We start from the raw sequence: 2,277 nt of genomic DNA, 5'->3' as shown, positions 1-2,277 counted from the left end.
TGCCGCACAGAGAGCGTTTCTCGGAGGTCGGCCCGCGCTGTTTCCCTTCCTGTGCCTCATGACATCTTCCTGCCGTGGGGGGCCTTAGGGAGCCATTGGAGGAGACCTGCGGCTCAGAGAGAGAGAGCAGGATTTGGCAGAAGACAAACTCCAATTAGTTGTAGTGAGGCAGGTGGGGGAACGAGAGGACCCTGCTCTGAACCAGGACAAGCCTCAGACTGCAGCTCCATAGTTCCACACACAGAACAGTGATTTATGGCCCAGAGCAGATGAATCAGACTGACATCATTAAATCGCTGCTGGATTGTCCTCATCCTCGATTACACATCAACAAGCTTCACTCCTCTTCCTCCTCCGCGACCCCTGACCCCGCGCCCTGTATGTCTGTGCTAGCCATGATTTATCCCTGTGACAGACCAACAGCTGCTGGGGGCTCCGTGGGCAGAGGGTGGGCTACTATTTTCCGTGACTAATTGATAACAGACTTCAAAAAACACAAGTTTGGAAAAATGACACCGCGGCGTGACAGCGGAAACACTGAACCAGAGCCTCATAACAAACGTCTTAGTAAGACTGAGTACAGTGAGTGGGTAGAGTGTCATCTTTATGAAGACACAAACACATATTTAAGACAGGCCCGGGTCTACAGGGGGCAAAACGGAGCATTGCAACCTCATTTTTAAGTCTTTGCACCCTAATTTCAAGTGTGTTAAATAATGACACTTAATGGAAGAGTATCATCTTTGCCCCGGCCCTTTGAAATTTGGATGCACCCTCAGTCCGTTTGGTCTCGGCCCGGGCCTGAGTTTGTCCAAGCCATTTGTCAAAGGAAGGAAGGGAAAGAAAGTGGAATAAGTAGCCCTAAATGCAAAATCAAAAGAAAGTTTAAATATCAATGAAAGTCCAGTTATCAAAAACACAAACGTTTTATTTTGATAAAATAAACTTTATTTAAAACTTTTTCAAAAAGACAAAACTCAAGCAAATGCACTGCATTTAGGATTTACTTCTCAGTCAAGTATAAATATCAGTTAGTGTCCATAGTGTATCCAGCATGTATCCATGTGCGCCTGTTGTGTAAGACCAGCTTTGACTTCCCTGAGAGTCTGAGGAGTTACAGTTGTTCATGTCCATTATTTTAGCGTCTCATGCGCAATTGAGCCAGTCCTCGCATTCTTAAACAGTCTTTCCCGTCCTTAATCTGCAAGACAAAAGATACAGACAAATGCACTTTAGTGCGTCACATTCACTGCAGTTTAAATTATTAATGTGCAGAGGAGGAACAGAAAAAGCATGTTTAAGAACTGAGGGAAATGGAAAATATATGTTGCACTTCATTACAAGAAAGCAGAGCTATTAAATGATGACTGTCGCTCACCCCTTTCCTCTGGTTACTGAGGCAGAAAGTGCAGATGGTCCGGGGCTTGGGCCCGTTGCCTCTCTCGTGCGCTCCGAGGCACGGCTGTGCGTCAGCGCCACCGTCTCCACACAGGAGCACGTTGGCCAGATGTGAGATGTAGCTGGACGCGAGCCGCAGCGTCTCAATCTTGGAGAGTTTTCTGTCCACGGGCTCGGTGGGAATGAGAGTCCGCAGAGCTGTGAACGCGGTGTTGACGCTCTGGGTCCGTCCGCGCTCTCTGGCGTTGGCCGCGCTCCGCTGTTTGATTACCGTGGTGCCACCGTCCAGTTTGCGGGACGTTCTTCTGCGCTTCTCCGATGAGGAGCCACAGAAACTCTGCTCGGAGCTGCCGTCACTTTCACTGCACTTGTCCTCGTCCTCAGAAGTCATGGTGAAGTCTGAGTAGATCAAGTGCGTGGCCACAGGGCGCATTATGGCGAACGCCATCCTGACAGTTCAAGCGGCTATAAGGCTATATATAGTCCAAGTTTAAAGTCCCGTGAAGAAAATAAGGTTCCCGATGCTAGGCCTCCATCAGCGCGGACCTGGACAGCCACAGAAGCTTTAAACGCCCCGGGACAGAGAGCGGGGGCTCCGGAGGAATGGTCAGCACCGGTCAAATGGACTCTTATAACCGCGGGGGCGGAGCCCTCAGCCCCGGGACGACTCTGACCAGCCACAGACTCAGAATCTACAGCCTCCTCACGGATCTATGTCCTCAAACCTTCTCTATTTGAATATGGCTGCTGAAGTCTAATAGTTTGCATAAAAGGTTCGTTGTGGATCGGCTGAAGTTCATTATTGAAGGGCTAGACGTCCTCACAAATGCAAATCATGTTTCTCTGACCAACTCAAGCATTTCCAATGAGAAGGAAATG

At 49.1% G+C, this 2,277-nt stretch overlaps 1 protein-coding gene across 1 annotated transcript; it reads right to left on the bottom strand.

Moving 5' to 3' along the window:
* Window positions 1-925: 925 nt before the first annotated feature.
* tcf15 (transcription factor 15) lies at window positions 926-2,064 on the bottom strand. The gene is made up of 2 exons (XM_072449223.1): window positions 1,379-2,064; window positions 926-1,201 (listed from the first exon to the last, which is right to left on the bottom strand). Exons 1-2 carry the CDS (start codon window positions 1,844-1,846, stop codon window positions 1,139-1,141), a joined length of 531 nt encoding a protein of 176 aa, XP_072305324.1. The 5' UTR covers window positions 1,847-2,064; the 3' UTR covers window positions 926-1,138.
* Between the last annotated feature and the right edge of the window lie 213 nt (window positions 2,065-2,277).

Source organism: Eucyclogobius newberryi, unplaced genomic scaffold (assembly GCF_026437365.1).
Source record: "Eucyclogobius newberryi isolate DKJ021-1_F unplaced genomic scaffold, fEucNew1.0.hap1 SCAF_17, whole genome shotgun sequence".
In the NCBI taxonomy this organism is placed as follows: Eukaryota; Metazoa; Chordata; class Actinopteri; order Gobiiformes; family Gobiidae; genus Eucyclogobius; species Eucyclogobius newberryi.
The sequence above is the reverse complement of the archived record's forward strand: the minus strand, read 5'-3'. Positions and strand labels throughout refer to the sequence as shown.

Bases quoted from the DNA above. Each gene is read 5' to 3' on its own strand.
- tcf15 (XM_072449223.1), bottom strand. From the start codon at position 1,846: ATGGCGTTCGCCATAATGCGCCCTGTGGCCACGCACTTGATCTACTCA. The intron at 1,202-1,378 runs GTGAGCGACAGT...TTTGTCTTGCAG, and splicing joins TCAGTAACCAGAGGAAAGGG to ATTAAGGACGGGAAAGACTG.